The sequence below is a fragment of the Pseudophryne corroboree genome, chromosome 5 (assembly GCF_028390025.1).
Source record: "Pseudophryne corroboree isolate aPseCor3 chromosome 5, aPseCor3.hap2, whole genome shotgun sequence".
NCBI lineage: Eukaryota > Metazoa > Chordata > Amphibia > Anura > Myobatrachidae > Pseudophryne > Pseudophryne corroboree.
Genome location: NC_086448.1, coordinates 360,225,329 through 360,242,382, shown reverse-complemented (window position 1 = coordinate 360,242,382; position 17,054 = coordinate 360,225,329). Strand labels below are relative to the sequence as shown.

Below are 17,054 nucleotides of genomic sequence, written 5' to 3'. Positions count from 1 at the left end.
CCTTTATACATGTGAACGCTCGTGTCAGGGACAGGGGGTTCCTCCGTGATATGCAAAACCTCTTTAATGGCAATAATCATGTACCTAATACCTTTTGCCACCTTCGGCTGTAATTTTGCATCCTCATAGTCGACACTAGAGTCAGTATCTGTGTCAGCGACCTGGGATATGGGGCGCTTTTGAGACCCTGAAAGTCCTGGCACCACAGGGACAGGCACAGACTGGCTACCTGACTGATCCCTAGCTTCAGCCTTGTCTAATCTTTTATGCAGGAGATTTACATTTGCATTCAAGACATTCAGCATATCCACCCAGTCCGGTGTCGGCGTTGCAGACGGCGACCTGACATTCAAGCACTCCCCCTCCACATTAAGCGAGCCTTTCTCATCAAACATGTCGACACACACGTACCGACACACTGCACACATCCAGGGAAACTTTTTCTGAAGACAGTATCCCCTGAAAGGCCCTTTGGAGAGACAGAGAGAGAGTATGCCAGCACACACCCCAGCGCAACAACCTGGAGACCAACACAGAATGCTTTTCCCCAGCAGCGCTGTATTATACTTTATTCGCCAATTATGTGCCCCCCCCCCCCCCCTCTCTTTTTAAACTCCCTTAACCGTGTGTAACAGGGGAGAGTCCGGGGAGCTTCCTCTCAGCGTTCTGTGGAGAGAGAAATGGCGCTGGTGAGTGCTGAGGGAGAAGCCCCGCCCCCTCGGCGGCGGGCTTCTGTCCCGCTCAAAATCGTGTAAAATGGCGGGGGCTCAATTATATACATGTACAGTGCCCAGCTATACATGTATATACCAATTTGCCATCTAAGAGGTGTTATTATTGCTGCCCAGGGCGCGCCCCCCCCGCCCCCCCCCCCCCCCCTGCACCCACACAGTGACCGGAGTGTGTGAGGTGATGTGGAGCAATGACGCACAGCTGCAGTGCTGTGCGTTACCTCTGTGAAGCTGAAGGCTTCTGCCGCCTGAGACGTCTTCTTGCTTCTGTTCTTCTGGCTCTGTGAGGAGAACGGCGGCGTGGCTCCGGGGGTGGACACCCAGGACGAACCTGTGTTCACCCCCTCTGAAGCTAATGGTGTCCAGTAGCCGAGGAAGCAGATCCTATCAGTTAAGTAGGTCTGCCCCTCTCCCCTCAGTCCCTCGATGCAGGGAGCCTGTTGCCAGCAGTGCTCCCTGTGATAAGAGTAAAAATCCAAACAAAAATGCTTTCTGTAGCAAAGAACTCAATAGAGCTCCCTGCAGTGCACCCTTCATCCTCTGGGCACAGTGTAAAACTGAGGTCTGGAGGAGGGACATAGAGGGAGGAGCCAGTGCACACCCAGAATCCAAAGCTTTCTTAAAGTGCCCTATCTCCTGCGGAGCCCGTCTATTCCCCATGGTCCTTACGGAGTCCCCAGCATCCTCTAGAGAAAGGAGGTTTTTGGTACTTACCGATAAATCCATTTCTCTTAATCCACTCGGGGACACAAAAACAGTCTAATACAGTAGGGGTGTGAAGCTTGCAACCGGAGGTGTGGCACAATCTAAAAAATTTGCATTGTCTGCACAGTCGGCTGCTCCCACTTCACGCCCCTCATCCCTCAGTTTGGAAAATTTGACAGAGAGAATAGGGCATGAGACTACAACCCATGGCGTGGAACCCAATCGTACCCCATATCAAACAGCATCCAAGAACTCTTAACAGAAAAACCAACGCTGTTTGCACGAACTGTTTTAACAAGAACTTTGAACACAGCAGGTTGACCGCATCGAGGCAAGCGTCCACTGTCCCAGAGTGGATTCAGAGAAATGGATTTATCGGTAAGTACCAAAATCCTCCTCTTTCATCCACTAGTGGACACTGGAACAGTCTTATACAGTAGGGGACTTCCCAAAGTTACTCCCAAGGGTGGGAGTGCTGTCAGTGGCCTGCAAAACTAAACGTCCAAATTTACAATCTCCGGACGCAAACGTATCAAACTTGTAAAATCTTGTGAACGTGTGTGCTGATGACCACGTTGCCGCCCTGCAAAGTTGAGTAGTATAAGCACCTCTGGCAGCCGCCCATGAGGCACCCACGGATCTGGTGGTATGAGCACCAGTCTGAGGCAAGTCTAATCCATCTAGACAAGGACTGCTTAGATGCTGGCCAACCCTTCTTTGGACCATCATAGAAAACAAACAAATGGTCTGACCTTCGGAAGGACGACGTAGCTTGTACGTATATTCGTAGAGCTCATACAACATCCAAAGAAACATCCCCATCTGCGAATCCCTGAAAAGATGGGACTACAATCGGCTGGTTTACATGAAATCCCGAAACGACCTTAGGAAGGAACTTCGCCCTTGTACGGAGTTCTGCCCTATCCTCATGGAAAATTAAAAAAGGACTCTTACATGATATGGCTCCCAACTCAGAGACCCTTCTGGCTGAAGCCAAGGCAAGTAATAAGGTGACCTTCCAAGAGAGATATTTCAGGTATGTTCTTTCGAACGGCTCAAAAGTTGGTGATCTCCAAAAATTCTAACACCAAATTTAGGTTCCACGATGCAGTGGGAGGACGGAAAGGAGGTTGTATCCTCAGAACCCCCTGTAAATAGGTCTGACCTTCTTGTAAGGATGCTAACCTCTGCTGAAATAGGATGGAGAGAGCCGAAACTTGAACCTTCAAAGAACCTAGTCTTAGTCCTCCATCTAGACCAGCTTGAAGGAAAAGTAGAAGTCTGGATAAGTGGAAGTCCGTCGAATTCCACCCACGTTCCTGACACCAGTCCATGTACTTCTTCCAAATTCTGTAGTAGTGCATGGCTGTGACCAGCTTCCTAGCGACTATCATCGTAGGAATGGCCGTTCTGGTATCCCTCTGTTTCTTGGATCCAGCCTTCAATAGCCACACTGTTAAACGCAGCCTGTTCAGGTCTGGGTGGAGGAACGGTCCCTGAGATAGCAGGTCCTCTCTCTGAGGTAACCGCCAAGGATCTTCCGCTAGTAACCCCCGCAAGTCTGAGTATCAACTCCTGCGTGCCCAATCTGGTGCTATTAGAATTGCCCACACTCGTTCTCGTTTTACCTTTTTGAGAACTGTGGGTATGAGTGGGAAAGGTGGGAAAATGTAAACCCTTCTGTAACACCAAGAAAGTGTCAATGCATCCACTCCTTCTGCTGCTGGATCTCTTGTCCTGGACACATATCTGGGCAGCTGATGGTTGTGCAGAGACGCCATTAGGTCCACCTGAGGTAGACCCAATCTCCTCACCACCATGTCGAAGATCTGTGGGTGTAGGCACCACTCTCCCAGATGCATGTCCTGGCGACTGAGATAATCTGCTTCCCAGTTCTCCACTCCTGGAATGAACACTGCCGAGAGGATGATGTTCCGCCTTTCTGCCCACAACAAGAAATATATAATATATATAACGAAAAACATCCGGCACTCAGAAAACAATGAATAAATCAATGCCAGGGTGCCCTCCTAATGATAATGCAGAGGAGGTATCCTTCCCCACCTGTGGCTCAGGTGTTAGCAGCGAAGGAAATGAGGCGGCACTCCGTGGACTTGTGCAAAAAAAGCAAAGCACCAAGTAAGTAGACCCTGGTGCTTTGGTTCTTTGTTTTTTCACAGCACCAGGGTCTACTTACCTGATGAAAAGGCTGCCATGCCTTGAAACGTCGTAAGATACCTGCCATTTGTTTTGTTTGACACAATGTAATTTGATGCCACTATGCTTTGAATACAAATATATTTTTTTGCACAAGTCCATGGAGTGCCGCCTCATTTCCTTCGCTGCTAACACCTGAGCCACAGGTGGGGAAGGATACCTTCTCTCTCTCTCTATATATTATATTATATTATAATATATATATATATATATATATATATATATATATATATATATATATAAATAAGAATTTACTCACCGGTAATTCTATTTCTCGTAGTCCGTAGTGGATGCTGGGAACTCCGTAAGGACCATGGGGAATAGCGGGCTCCGAAGGAGACTGGGCACTCTAAGAAAGAATTAGGACTACCTGGTGTGCACTGGCTCCTCCCTCTATGCCCCTCCTCCAGACCTCAGTTAGGGAAACTGTGCCCGGAAGAGCTGACACAATAAGGAAAGGATTTGGAATCCCGGGTAAGACTCATACCAGCCACACCAATCACACCGTACAACTCGTGATACTATATCCAGTTAACAGTATGAACAACAACTGAGCCTCACGAACAGATGGCTCATAACAATAACCCTTTAGTTAGGCAATAACTATATACAAGTATTGCAGACAATCCGCACTTGGGATGGGCGCCCAGCATCCACTACGGACTACGAGAAATAGAATTACCGGTGAGTAAATTCTTATTTTCTCTGACGTCCTAGTGGATGCTGGGAACTCCGTAAGGACCATGGGGATTATACCAAAGCTCCCAAACGGGCGGGAGAGTGCGGATGACTCTGCAGCACCGAATGAGCAAACTCAAGGTCCTCCTCAGCCAGGGTATCAAACTTGTAGAATTTTGCAAATGTGTTTGAACCCGACCAAGTAGCAGCTCGGCAAAGTTGTAAAGCCGAGACCCCTCGGGCAGCCGCCCAAGAAGAGCCCACTTTCCTCGTGGAATGGGCTTTTACAGATTTAGGATGCGGCAGTCCAGCCACAGAATGTGCAAGTTGAATCGTGCTACAGATCCAGCGAGCAATAGTCTGCTTAGAAGCAGGAGCACCCAGCTTGTTGGGTGCATACAGGATAAATAGCGAGTCAGTTTTCCTGACTCCAGCCGTCCTGGAAACATATTTTCAGGGCCCTGACTACGTCCAGTAACTTGGAATTCTCCAAGTCCCGAGTAGCCGCAGGCACCACAATAGGTTGGTTCACATGAAAAGCTGAAACCACCTTAGGAAGGAATTGGGAACGAGTCCTCAATTCCGCCCTATCCATATGAAAAATCAGATAAGGGCTTTTACATGACAAAGCCGCCAATTCTGATACACGCCTGGCCGACGCCAAGGCCAACAGCATGACCACTTTCCACGTGAGGTATTTTAGCTCCACGGTTTTAAGTGGCTCAAACCAATGCGACTTTAGGAAATCCAACACCACGTTGAGATCCCACGGTGCCACTGGAGGCACAAAAGGGGGCTGAATATGCAGCACTCCTTTAACAAAAGTCTGAACTTCAGGCAGTGAAGCCAGTTCTTTTTGGAAGAAAATCGACAGAGCCGAGATCTGGACCTTAATGGAACCCAATTTTAGGCCCATAGTCACTCCTGACCGTAGGAAGTGCAGAAATCGACCGAGCTGAAATTCCTCCGTTGGGGCCTTCCTGGCCTCACACCAAGCAACATATTTTCGCCATATGCGGTGATAATTTCTTACGGTCACATCTTTCCTAGCTTTAACAGCGTAGGAATGACTTCCTCCGGAATGCCCTTTTCTTTTAGAATCCGGTGTTTTATTATTCTCAGTACCTTGGGTATGAGAGGAAGAGGAGGGAACACATAAACCGACTGGTACACCCACGGTGTCACTAGAGCGTCCACAGCCATCGCCTGAGGGTCCCTTGACCTGGCGCAATATCTTTTTAGCTTTTTGTTGAGGCGGGACGCCATCATGTCCACCTGTGGCCTTTCCCAACGGTGTACAATCATTTGGAAGACTTCTGGATGAAGTCCCCACTCTCCCGGGTGGAGGTCGTGCCTGCTGAGGAAGTCTGCTTCCCAGTTGTCCACTCCCGGAATGAACACTGCTGACAGTGCTAACACATGATTTTCCGCCCATCGGAGAATCCTTGTGGTTTCTGCCATCATGCTTCTTGTGCCGCCCTGACGGTTTACATGGGCGACCGCCGTGATGTTGTCTGACTGGATCAGCACCGGCTGGTGTTGAAGCAGGGGTCTTGCCTGACTTAGGGCATTGTAAATGGCCCTTCGTTCCAGAATATTTATTTGTAGGGAAGTCTCCTGACTCGTCCATAGTCCTTGGAAGTTTCTTCCCTGTGTGACTGCCCCCCAACCTCGAAGGCTGGCATCCGTGGTCACCAGGACCCAGTCCTGTATGCCGAATCTGCGGCCCTCTAGAAGATGAGCACTCTGCAGCCACCACAACAGCGACACCCTGGTCCTTGGAGACAGGGTGATCAGCCGATGCATCTGAAGATGCGATCCGGACCACTTGTCCAACAGATCCCACTGAAAGATCCTTGCATGGAACCTTCCGAATGGAATTGCTTCGTAAGAAGCTACCATCTTTCACAGGACTCGCGTGCAGTGGTGCACCGACACCTGTTTTTGTTTTAGGAGGTCTCTGACTAGAGATGACAACTCCTTGGCCTTCTCCTCCGGGAGAAACACCTTTGTCTGTTCTGTGTCCAGAACCATCCCCAGGAACAGTAGACGCGTTGTAGGAACCAGCTGCGACTTTGGAATATTCAGGATCCAGCCGTGCTGTTGTAGCACTTCCCGAGCTAGTGCTACTCCGATCAACAACTGTTCCCTGGACCTCGCCTTTATAAGGAGATCGTCCAAGTACGGGATAATTATAACTCCCTTTTTTTGAAGGAGTATCATCATTTCGGCCATTACCTTGGTAAATACCCTCGGTGCCGTGGACAGACCAAACGGCAACGTCTGGAATTGGTAATGACAGTCCTGTACCATAAATCTGAGGTACTCCTGGTGAGGTGGGTAAATGGGGACATGCAGGTAAGCATCCTTGATGTCCAGTGATGCCATGTAATCCCCTTCGTCCAGGCTTGCAATAACCGCCCTGAGCGATTCCATTTTGAACCTTCTTATATAAGTGTTCAAGGATTTCAAATTTAAAATGGGTCTCACCGAACCGTCCTGTTTCGGTACCACAAACATTGTGGAATAGTAACCCCGTCCCTGTTGAAGGAGGGGTACTTTGGTTATCACCTGCTGGGAGTACAGCTTGTGAATCGCCTCCAGCACCGCCTCCCTGTCTGGGGGAGTAGTTGGCAAGGCTGATTTGAGGAAACGGCGAGGGGGAGACGTCTCGAATTCCAGCTTGTACCCCTGAGATACCACTTGTAGAATCCAGGGATCCACCCGTGAGCGAACCCACTGGTCACTGAAGTTCCGGAGACGGGTCCCCACCGTACCTGGCTCCACCTGTGGAGCCCCAGCGTCATGCGGTGGACTTAGAGGAAGCAGGAGAGGACTTTTGTTCCTGGGAACTTGCTGTTAGGTGCAGCTTTTTCCCCCTACCTCTGCCTCTGGGCAGAAAGGACGCGCCTTTAACCCGCTTGCCTTTCTGGGGCCGAAAGGACTGTACCTGATAATACGGTGCTTTCTTTGGCTGTGAGGGAACATGGGGTAAAAATGTCGACTTCCCAGCCGTCGCTGTGGAAACGAGGTCCGAGAGACCATCCCCAAACAATTCCTCACCCTTGTAAGGCAAAACCTCCATGTGATTTTTAGAATCCGCATCACCTGTCCACTGCCGAGTCCATAATACTCTCCTGGCAGAAATGGACATTGCATTTATTCTAGATGCCAGTTGGCAAATATCCCTCTGTGCATCTCTCATGTATAAGACTACGTCTTTAATATGCTCTACAGTTAGCAATATAGTGTCCCTGTCAAGGGTATCAATGTTATCAGACAGGGAATCTGACCACGCAGCTGCAGCACTGCACATCCATGCTGAAGCAATAGCCGGTCTCAGTATAATACCTGAGTGTGTATATACAGACTTTAGGATAGCCTCCTGCTTTCTATCCGCAGGCTCCTTTAGGGCGGCCGTATCCGGAGACGGTAGTGCCACCTTCTTTAACAAGCGTGTGAGCGCTTTATCCACCCTAAGGGATGTCTCCCAACGTATCCTATCCTCTGGCGGGAAAGGGTACGCCCTTAGTAACTTTTTGGAAATTACCAGTTTCTTATCGGGGGAAACCCACGCTTCATCACACTCATTAACTCTTCAGAAGGGGGAAAAACCACAGGTTGCTTTTTCTCCCCAAACATAATACCCTTTTTTGTGGTACCAGGGTTAATGTCAGAAATGTGCAACACATTTTTCATTGCCATAATCATGTAACGGATGGCCCTATTGGAATGAACACTAGTCTCATCGTCGTCGACACTGGAGTCAGTATCCGTGTCGACATCTGTGTCTGCCATCTGAGGTAGCGGGCGTTTTTGAGCCCCTGATGGCTTTTGAGACGCCTGGGTAGGCACGGACTGAGAAGCCGGCTGTCCCACATCTGCTATGTCATCAAACCTCTTATGTAAGGAGTTGACACTGTCACGTAATTCCTTCCACATATCCATCCACTCAGGTGTCGACCCCGCAGGGGGTGACATCACATTTATCAGCACCTGCTCCGCCTCCACATAAGCCTCCTCATCAAACATGTCGACACAGCCGTACCGACACTCCGCACACACACAGGGAATGCTCTGACTGAGGACAGGACCCCACAAAGTCCTTTGGGGAGACAGAGAGAGAGTATGCCAGCACACACCACAGCGCTATAAATCACAGGGATGTACACTATAATGAGTGATTTTACACTATAGCAGATACTATATATATATATATATATATATATATATATATATATATATATATATATATATATATATATATAGTATTTGCGCCTAAATTTAGTGCCCCCCCTCTCTTTTTTACCCTATTGAGCCTGGAAACTGCAGGGGAGCGTCCTTCCAGCGGAGCTGTGAGAGGAAATGGCGCCAGTGTGCTGAGGGGGATAGCCCCGCCCCCTTCACGGCGGACTTCTCCAGCTTTTTTTATGGATATATGGCAGGGGATTTTACACATATATAGTTTTAGCCAATGTAAGGTAATCTTATTGCAGCCCAGGGCGCCCCCCCCCCAGCGCCCTGCACCCATCAGTGACCGGAGTGTGAGGTGTGCATGGGGAGCAATGGCGCACAGCTGCAGTGCTGTGCGCTACCTTAATGAAGACCGGACTCTTCAGCCGCCGATTTCCTGGACGTTCTTCTTGCTTCTGGCTCTGCAAGGGGGACGGCGGCGCGGCTCCGGACGACCGAGGCTGGGCCTGTGTTCGATCCCTCTGGAGCTAATGGTGTCCAGTAGCCTAGAAGCCCAAGCTAGCTGCAAGCAGGTAGGTTCGCTTCTCTCCCCTAAGTCCCTCGTAGCAGTGAGTCTGTTGCCAGCAGATCTCACTGAAAATAAAAAACCTAAATATACTTTCTTTTCTAGAAGCTCAGGGGAGCCCCTAGTGTGCATCCAGCTCGAGCCGGGCACAGAGTCTAACTGAGGTCTGGAGGAGGGGCATAGAGGGAGGAGCCAGTGCACACCAGGTAGTCCTAATTCTTTCTTAGAGTGCCCAGTCTCCTTCAGAGCCCGCTATTCCCCATGGTCCTTACGGAGTTCCCAGCATCCACTAGGACGTCAGAGAAATATATATATATAAAAATAAAAGTTTCACCAGCAGAAGGAGCTATTATAATAAAAATCCCTGGTGGGGTCTCTCTTTCATCTTATTTGTTAACCTATATAAGAGGGGGAGGGCTGATCCCTGCCCCTCAGATTGGCGCCTGTATGGAATAATTAAGATGGCCGCCACAGAAATATTTTGGGCACTTCATACTAAGTAATGCCCCAGGTGGACCCCGCTGCATAACTTTATCAGGCTGGTCCCTATTTATTTCTGAACCGAAGACTCTCTACACATAGAGGAGGAGTGTTGCTTGCTGTGCGCTCCTAATGTTGTCTCACGCGGCTGAGGGATCTCCTCAGCCAAGCGGTATATTACTGCAGTGTCTCTGCCCGCCAGCGCGTGCGCTCCGGGACCGCTCCCACCAGGTCCCATAGCGGCGCCTCCCAGCGTCTCCTGTATCGTCTCCGCTGCTGATAGGCGAGACTGCACAGCACCACGCTCTACATAGTGACCGCTGGCCGGCGCGCTGCTGTGGAGATTATAAATACTAGCCCAAAGGGGATGACATCTACTTGGTAGCAAAACCTCTCTCCCTACATCTAACCGTACTAGGGCCCTTATATGACCAGTACAAACTCTGAACTGAATGAAGAGGATCTCCTGCCGAGAGATGCAGATCCCTTCAAAAGGGATCTTTGTCTCTATATTAGTGGGCTTTGTCCCCCTTTCCATTAGGTTGATGCAGCACCTTAATTTGATTCTTGAGTCAGGAGCTCAATGCTCCCACGTGCTGTACCTCCAGCACAATTTTTCAAACTGAGGGATGAGGGGCGTGAAGGGGGAGGAGACGGCTGTGCAGACAATGCTAATCTCTTAGATTGTGCCACATCTCCGGTTGCAAGCTTCACACCCCTACTGTATAAGACTGTTCCAGTGTCCCCTAGTGGATGAAACAGAAATATATTTAAAGGGATCATTTACCAAGTTACATATTCAATCAATGAGACATTTTAATTATTATAGTCGTCTTCCTGGAGCACTCGCCAAGGGGTATATTTACTAAGGTGCGGGTTTTCAGAAGTGGAGATGTTGACAATAGAAACCAATCAGATTCTACTTATTTATCTAGCACCTTCTACAATAAAAAAAAGCTAGAATCTGATTAGTTGGCAACATATATACATTAAAAAAAAAAAAAAAACCTTCTTTAGTAAATATACCCTCAAGAGTCAATGTATGCTCACTTCACTTATACATGAAATATCCCCTAGTAACTTAGTAAATGGCCTAGTATTCCAGTAAATTATGTGCAACAGAATCGCAGCTTAGTGTTAATAGTTCCTGAAATGTAACTGAAGTGTACATGTGGAATTACAAGTTAAAACTTTGTCAGTAATATGACTAAAAAACAATGTACATTAGTAAATATATAATAAAGAACAAATACCCTTTCTTCAGTTTTTTCTTCTGTTTTAACGTTTCATGTAGGGTGTATGGAAAATGCTTCATAAAATGATGTTTGAAATCTTTAAGATAACTCTTTCTAAGCCAAACATCCTGTGGGGGGAAAACAAGTTACATCAAGTAAAAATAAAACAAACTGTATGTGTAAATATTTTATACACACTAATAAAAGAAAAAATTTAAAATCTCAGGTCTACTATATGAAACCAAATGTAAAATACTTGGTGTACACACTAGACAATAAATCGGTTGTTACACTGATATATAGCAAATTGACAGGTGTGTGTGTATACCAGATATGTCTGTGAACGACGTTGTTCACAGACATATCAGATCGGCCCTGCAGCACAGCCGATGCAGAGATATCCGAAAGATATTGGTGCATTTTACTGTGTGTAAGGGTAACCTGCCAACCTCCCGTACACTGGCTGCAGGGACTGCCAACACTAACATTACAGCTGAACAGGAAAATGTAAATGCCCATCCAGTTGTGACGTCTGGCATGACATATCGAGTGACCTATTTGTAAACGTGTACAGCTTACTGTACCTAAACTTTCACTCTGTCAGAGGATAGATCTTTCAAGTGTGTACTCAACCTTAGAAATCTAATTGTCCGTTCATTACCTATCATTGTTGGAATTCTCTACATAAAAATAGGATTTTAATACCTACCGGTAAATCCTTTTCTTGTAGTCCAAAAGGGATATTGGGAGAAACTGGTACGATGGTAAATTTCTTCAACTGGGTGTGCTGGCTCCTCCCCTCTATACCACCTCCCACAGGCAGTTAAAGGTAAAAACGTGCCCAAAGCAGAAAGGACATATATGAGAGAAGGAACATGATAACCGAAAGTGTGGTGAGATTTACATACCAGCACACCACTAACATACAACAATACAACAATCAGCAACGACTGGCAGGAACTGCTGTCTAGTCTGGAGCTCCGCTCTGTCCTCGTAAAATACCAAGTACGGACTTTTACACAATAAGGCCCCCAATTCTAAAACACGTCGAGCAGAAGCCACGGCCAGTAACATCACCGTCTTCCACGTGAGGTACTTGTCTTCTACCGTCAGAGGTTCAAACCAGGACGACTGTAGAAATTTCAAAACTACATCCAAATCCCAGGGTACCGTAGGCAGGGGATCGGTATGAAATACCTCCAATCAAAATACAGACGTTCAAAATCCGAACACCAATTGACCGATGGTCAAAATCCCGACAAGGTCAAAATACAGACACGGACAAAATACAGACATTTAAAATACCGACAAGGTCAAAATACCGACATGTAAAATGCCGACATGTCAAAATACCGACATGCATTTTTTTATGTTTTTTTGTGTGTATGTCGACATAAATCAACATGGACACCATATAAAGTGTACCGCGTCCGCTCGCATGGCTCGCTGCGCTCGCCATGCTTCGGGCACGGTGCCTCGCTGCGCTCGGCACACTATTATATTCCCCCTCCAGGTCCACTGGGATGGTAAAGTATGAACAAGTCGGTTTCAATGAAAAAAATCATGAAAAACTCATGTCGGTATTTTGACCTGTCGGCATTTTACATGTCGGTATTTTGACCTTGTCGGTATTTTAAATGTCGGTATTTTGTCCGTGTCGGTATTTTGACCTTGTCGGGATTTTGACCATCGGTCAATTGGTGTCGGGATTTTGAACGTCGGTATTTTGATTGGAGGTAAACTGACTGCATCCCGTAGGCAGCACAAAAGGTGGTTGTATGTGAAGCACCCCTTGCAAGAATGTCTGAACTTGTGGCAACACTGCCAATTTCTTTTGGAAGAAAATGGAGAGGGCTGAAATCTGGACCATAATGGAACCCAGACGTAAGCCCTTATCCACACCAGCCTGCAGGAAACATAGGAAACGTCCTAAGTGAAACACTGCAGGCGGATACACGAGATCCTCGCACCAAAAGACACATCTCCTCCAGATACGATGATAGTGTTTTGATGTCACAGGTTTCCTGGCCTAAACCATGGTAGTAATAACCTTTTTGGAAAGGCCCTTGAAAGCTAGGATGTTCTGCTCAACCTCCATGCCGTCAAACTAAGTCGCCGTAAGTAGATGAACGGTTCTTGTCGAAGATCTCTTCTTAGTAGTATAGGCCAAGGGTCTTCGACGGACATGTCCAGAAGATCCACGTACCACGCCCTCCGAGGCCAATCGGGAATGCCTGGACACCTGGATACCTGATTCGCTTTAGTATCCTTGGGAGCACTGTAATCTGAGGACACAGGTACACCAGTTGGTACGGCCAAGGCGACACCAGTGCGTCCACTGTCCTCGCCTGAGGGTCCCTGATCTATTCTTGTTGAGCCGAGAAGCCATCATGTCTATTTGTGGGCAACCCCACCGGTCAATGATCTGTTGGAAAACCAGATGGTGGAGCTCCCACTCCCCCGGGTAGAGATCGTGATGACTCAGGAACTCAGCCTCCCAGTTGTCCACACCTGGAATGAAAATTGCTGACATTGCTCTTGCATTTTTTTCCGCCCAGAGGAGTATTTTTGTGACCTCTCGCATGCAGGCTCTGCTTTTTGTCCCTCCTTGATGATTGATCAATGCCACAGCCGTGGCATTGTCCGACTGTACCTGGATCGCGTGATCCCTGAGCAGAGGAGAGGCCTGAAGCAGAGAATTGTAGATCGCACGAAGTTCCAGAATGTTGATAGGAAGGAGGGCCTTGTGGGCTGACCACCTGCCCTGGAACTGCGCCCCTTGGGTGACCGCTCCCGATCCCTGTAGGCATCAGTCGTGAGGAGGGTTCAATCCTGAATCCCGTAACTCTGGTTCTCCAGGAGATTGGAGGACTGTAGCCACCACAGGAGGGAAATCCTGGCCTGAGGTGACAGCTGAATCATCCGGTGCATCTGGAGATGCGATCCGGACCACTTGCTCAGGAGATCCAATTGAAATGTTCTCGCATGGAACCTCCCGTACTGGATCGACTCGTATGAGGCAGCCATTTTTCCCAGCAATCTTATGCAAAGATGGATGGACACTCGGATAGGCCAGAGCACCATGCGGACCATCTCCCGAAGTGTTTTCGCCTTGTCCTCTGGCAGAAACACATTCTGGGCTACAGTATCCAGCAACATTCCCAGGAACAGGAGCCTCTGAGTTGGCTCCAGGTGGGACTTCTGCAAGTTGAGGAGCCACCCATTGTCCTAAAGAAGATGGATGGTGCGGTCGATATGGAGCAACAACAGCTCCCTGGATCGTGCCTTTATCAGCACATCATTCAGATAAGGGACCACATTGACCCCCTGGACCTGGAGTTGGAATATCATCTCCGCCATCACCTTTGTGAATACCCTTAGGGCTGTGGACAGGCCAAAGGGTAGTGCCTGGAATTGGAAGTGATTGAGGCGTCCAAATCGGAATATGGAGATAGGCATCCTTGATATCAAAGACTACCATAAATTACTGTTCTTCCAGGCCCGCAATCACTGCTCGCAGGGACTCCATCTTGAAACTGAACACCTTCAAATAAGGATTCAAGGATTTGAGATTCAAAATGGGTCTGACTGAACTGTCAGATTTCGGCACCACAAACAGGTTTGAGTAAAACCCTGTGCCGCGTTGCGGTAGTGGTACTGGAACAATGAAGGGAGACTGAACCAACTTTCGGATTGCCTGTTGCAACGTAACTTGCATATCCTCCAAAGCTGGTAAGCTTGGTTTGAAAAATCGTTGAAGGGGAGTACTGTCTAACTCCAGCTTGTAGCCCTGAGAAACAAAATCTCTGACCCAGGAATCCTGGCAGGAGGTCTCCCAGTCGTGGCTGAAGTGGCGCAGTTGAACTTCCACCTCGAGATCCCCTCGAGGTGAGTGGGCACCGTCATGCTGAGGACTTAGTGGAAGCAGAACCATTGGACTGTTCCTGAGAACTGGTGCTTGCAGGTTTTCTGGACTTACCTCTGGTGCCACTAGCCACATTGGAGGCACCTCTAGCCTTAGATCGAAATCTGTATGACCGAAAGGACTGGACAGACGGCCCAGATAGAAGCATCTCGCGAGGTGGGGCCCTAGAGGGGACAAACGTGGATTTCCCAGCCGTAACTTTGAAAAACGAGATTTATGGTAAGAACTTGCCGTTGTTAAATATCTTTCTGGGAGGTACACTGGGCTCCACAAGGTTTAACATCGGGGTTGTAAAGTAGGATCTTGATCCGAGGCACCAACAGGCTCAAAGCTTTGACTGTTCCCAAGATGCACAGCGCCGCCTCCTCTATAACCGCACCTCCGTGCAAAGGAGCTCAGTTTTGTTAACTAGCCCAATGCAGTAGCAGGTACCAGAGACGACAATCGCTCGTAGCCAATTACACCACACACTCGCCACAGGAGAGGGTGTCAGCGGCTATGCCATACCAACCCAAAGAAGCTAAGTGCATAGGGTGGGGCACCTTGTGGAGCCCAGTGCACTGTAGCGGGCACAAGAACCCGGCGTCCAAAGGAAGCATCCTGGGAGGCGGAAGTATCGAAGGCATAGAACCTTATGAACGTGTTCACTGAGGACCACGTAACCGCCTTGCACAACTGTTCAAGGGTCGCACCACGGCGGGCTGCCCAAGAAGGTCCAACAGACAGAGCAGAATGGGCCTTGATGGTAGCAGGAGCTGAAAGGCCAGCCTGTACATAAGCATGTGCAATCACCATTCTAATCCATCTGGCCAGGGTCTGTTTGTGAGCAGGCCAGCCACGTTTGTGAAAACCAAACAGTACAAAGAGAATCAGACTTCCGAACGGATGCAGTTCTCTTCACATAGATACGGAGAGCCCGTACTACATCCAAAGACCGCTCTTTGGTAGACAACTCAGGAGAATTAAAAGACGGAACCACAATCTCCTAGTTAAGGTGGAAGGAAGACACCACCTTGGGTAAATAATCTGGCCGAGTTCTAAGAACTGCCCAGTCAAAGTGAAATACCAAATGGGGAGACTTACAGGATAAGTCACCCAAGTCTGAGACCCGTCTAGCTGAAGCAATCGCCAGCAAGAATAGCACCTTAAGGGAAAGCCACATAAGATCAGCAGATGCAAGAGGTTCAAACGGAGACTTTTGCAAGGCCTCCAAAACCACCGACAGATCCCAAGGAGCCACAGGTGGCACATTAGGGGGCTGAATCCACAACACGCCCTGAGTGAGTGAATGTATGGACATCAGGTAGGGAAGCAATCTTTCTCTGAAACCAAACCGACAAGGCAGAGATGTGAACCTTGAGGGAGGCAAGACGCAGGCCTAAGTCCAGGCCCTGTTGTAGAAAGGCCAATAGTTTGGCCGTACTAAAACTTGAAAACGTCATGATTGTGAGACGCAAAACAAGTAAAGTAAGAATTCCAGACCATGTGGTAGATCCGAGCAGAAGCCGGCTTACGGGCCTTCAACATAGTTTGAACGACCGCCTCAGAAAAACCCTTGGCCCCTTAGGACGGAAGCTTCAAGAGCCATGCCGTCAAAGCCAGACGGGCCAAGTCCTGGTAAACACAAGGACCCTGAACGAGGAGGTCTGGTTGTTGTGGAAGTAGAATGGGACGATCCAACGAGAGGCCCTGTAGATCGGAGAACCAGTGCCTCCTGGGCCACGCTGCAGCGACCAGAAGTAGGTTTCCTCCTTTTTGCTTGAACTTCCGTATTACTCTGGGCAGGAGCGACACCGAAGGGAACACATACGGCAGCTGAAAGTTCCATGGAATCGCCAGAGCGTCCACGAACGCTGCTTGAGGATCCCTTATCCTTGCTCCATAGACCGGAACCTTGTGATTGTGTCGAGACACCATCAGATCCACACCTGGAAAGCCCCACGTGTCCTCGAAAAGTTGAAACACCTCTGGATGGAGGCTCCACTCTCCGGCGTGTACGTCCTGACGACTACCCAGTTCAGAACGCCCGGAATTAACACTGCTGATATGGCCGGCAGATGGCGTTCTGCCCATTAAAGAATCCGTGATTCTGCCCTTATTGCCATGCGGCTCCGAGTGCCGCCTTGAAGAATTGATGTATGCCACCATGGTGGCGTTGTCCGATTGTACTTGAACAGGCCTGTTCTGTATCAGATGCTGGGCCATTGTCAATGCATTGAACACTGCCCGCAATTCCAGAATGTTTATCGGGAGTAGTCACTCCTCCTCGGTCCACCGAACCTGGAGAGAGTGTTGTTCCAACACCGCGCCCCAACCTCTCAGAC

At 48.6% G+C, this 17,054-nt stretch overlaps 1 protein-coding gene across 1 annotated transcript in view; it reads right to left on the bottom strand.

The window, feature by feature from the left end:
• The window catches only part of TEX10 (testis expressed 10), a 266,061-nt gene that overhangs the window by 162,782 nt on the left and 86,225 nt on the right, over nucleotides 1–17,054 (bottom strand). The window contains exon 4 of the mRNA XM_063922654.1: nucleotides 10,824–10,933. Within this exon, the coding sequence (XP_063778724.1) occupies nucleotides 10,824–10,933 (110 nt within the window). The remainder of the gene's footprint in view (nucleotides 1–10,823; nucleotides 10,934–17,054) is intronic.